We start from the raw sequence: 2500 nt of genomic DNA on the forward strand, positions 1-2500 counted from the left end.
CATGTCCTTTATCCTGAGTAATACTTATGATAATTGTTATGTTGTAGGGAAAAATAAGATTATCTGAAAGTCGTACACTAATCTTGGAGAAACTTAAAAAGAAAAGGATTAAAATGAAATGAAAGAAGAAATGAAAAAAAAAAAAAAAATGAAAAGAGAAAGGAATTTTTACGAGAAAAAAGAAAAATTGCACAAGAAATTGGAGAAGAGAAAGTCAAAGAATAGAAACAAAGAAAGAAAATACCTGTGCATCCTCTCTTAGTGCATGCGCCTTGGCCTTTGATGCAACGACACCAGTTGCAGCCCAGACGCCAACGAGATCCTTCGGTGCATGTCGCTCCTTCCTCTCGTGTAACTGTTACTACCACTGGTGGCGGTCGGGGCCCTGGTAATATTTATCAGTAGTAAATAATATGTATGTTTCTTTAATAAAGCACATTAACTGTTCTTTATCTGTGCATGAGGGCAAAGGAATTCTTTCATTTATTCATTCTGGAGCAAATTGAGTTGACACAATCATTTAAGTTTCATTATGTAAAATAAATTGATTCAACTCCTCTCTACTTACGCTGTACCCCACAAGCCTTGATGGTACAAATGGCTTTTCCATTTACGCAGTTACACCAATTACAGTCAACTCTCCAGCTGGAATTGCCTTCACAAACACTGTCTTCTGGCGAGGGCTTAAAATCTGTGAATTAAAACTTTCTTTAAACTATAAGCTTTTTATTTCATTCCTCCTTTTGAAAACCTTAGTTATACATATATTTGTGTAGAAATGTTGTGCTAATCACATTACATTTGCATATTACAGTATCCCTTCATGCTTCATAATTTGCTACCTCCCTTGTACACTCCAATAGGAAAATAATACTTTAAAATGTTAAATACTCATAGACATGACTCAATCTATGCAAAACTGCAATATAAAAGGGGGCTTAGTGTATATAAAATCAGTTCTCAGAAAGTATAAAAAAAAATGCAAAAATATAAATGCCTAACAAATAATGAAAAGGGCATTATGAACTCTCTCTACTTCATGACAAGGGCGAAGATGTGTTGCTCTGAACATAGAGGGATGAGTCATCCACTAACCTGGGATACACCTTCGCTTTGTACAAGCTGCTTTCCCTTCAATACAACGGCAGGAGTTGCATGACCGTAGCCAGCGTGATCCTTCAGTGCACTCAGCCTCATCTCGGGTCACTGTTACTTCCACTGTTGGCTGAGAATGCACAGTAGGGGCTGAAAAAGGAGCTGAAAAAAAAAAAATCTTGTAGATCATATGAATTTCAAAAGAACACTACACAGTAATTGTTACTTTATGATTTTGCCAAATCATCTAATGAATGATTGGACTAAAAGTGTGAGTATATGAAGAGGAATTTGCTTCACATCACTTTTTGAAACATTAAGGCACATAAGATAAGAACTAATCAGAATTACTGTTGCAAGCCAATATTGTGCAAATCCCTCTGCCATTATGACAGTTGCACCAGTTGCAATCCTTCTTCCACATGGAATTCGCTTCACATTCTGGGTCATCTGTCCGCTGATCGTAATCTGAGGACAGGAAAAAATAGTGAAGACACATTCATCAAAACCTACATATGAGGGAAATATAAAAAATTACAAAAGCATTCTTTTACATCAATGTAATATTATATTTTATGAAAATCTTCAGCACTGTAGACCCCCAAAAAATATGGAAAATGTAATATCTTCAAAGCCAAGTACAGAGAAAAAAATTAGGCCTCTTGGTGCATCTAAGTGGCTGCCTATCAATAAATATGATTTCCACCTCAACTGATGGAATAAACTAACAAATGATGGAGACACAGAATATCAGCCACCTCACAGAGTTGGAATATCACACAGTTAATCACCATTCAGCCAATAAAGACACATTAAAAATACCTCACACACAGTGCACAATGGTACTTGAATAGCCTCAGCACATGAGGAAATGCCACAGAACCCAACAATGAGAGTATCAAGAAAAGTCCACTCTGAATACACATACCTGGAGGACATCCTCTCTTGGTACATCCTCCTGTGCCGTTCCTACAGGTACACCAGTTGCAGCTAACTCTCCATCTCGAGCCTTCAGTACACATTTCCTCCTCTTCGTCAGGCTGGCTGATGTGTGGTGTAGGGTGGCCTGAACATGCAAGGAAAAGTTATAAAAGATTTCACATTCATTGCCATAATACCAAAATATTGAACAATTGGAGAAATATTTTATAATACAAGAAGCTTTAGGCAAATTAAAATGAAGGAAACAAAATGAATAATAACTTTTATGTGCTTATAAAGTGTAATATGTGTGTGTATGTATATATATATATATATATATATATATAATATATATATATATATATATATATATATATATATAGACATAAATATAAAATAGTTGTAGTGGTAATAGTAGTAGTAGTAGTAGTAGTAGTAGTAGTAGTAGTAGTAGTAGTAGTAGTAGTAGTAGTAGTAGTAGTAG

At 35.3% G+C, this 2500-nt stretch overlaps 1 protein-coding gene across 8 annotated transcripts in view; it reads right to left on the reverse strand.

The window, feature by feature from the left end:
- The window catches only part of LOC119596982 (kielin/chordin-like protein), a 42946-nt gene that overhangs the window by 13137 nt on the left and 27309 nt on the right, over positions 1-2500 (reverse strand). For 6 of the 8 annotated variants that reach the window (XM_037946396.1, XM_037946395.1, XM_037946393.1 and 3 more), the window contains 5 exons: positions 2024-2161; positions 1447-1563; positions 1096-1257; positions 569-691; positions 245-385 (listed from right to left, as the gene is read on the reverse strand). In XM_037946396.1, the coding sequence (XP_037802324.1) occupies positions 245-385; positions 569-691; positions 1096-1257; positions 1447-1563; positions 2024-2161 (681 nt within the window). The remainder of the gene's footprint in view (positions 1-244; positions 386-568; positions 692-1095; positions 1258-1446; positions 1564-2023; positions 2162-2500) is intronic. The other 2 variants (XM_037946398.1, XM_037946397.1) reach the window with 1 other exon arrangement.

This window comes from Penaeus monodon, chromosome 38 (genome assembly GCF_015228065.2).
Source record: "Penaeus monodon isolate SGIC_2016 chromosome 38, NSTDA_Pmon_1, whole genome shotgun sequence".
Classification (NCBI taxonomy): Eukaryota; Metazoa; Arthropoda; class Malacostraca; order Decapoda; family Penaeidae; genus Penaeus; species Penaeus monodon.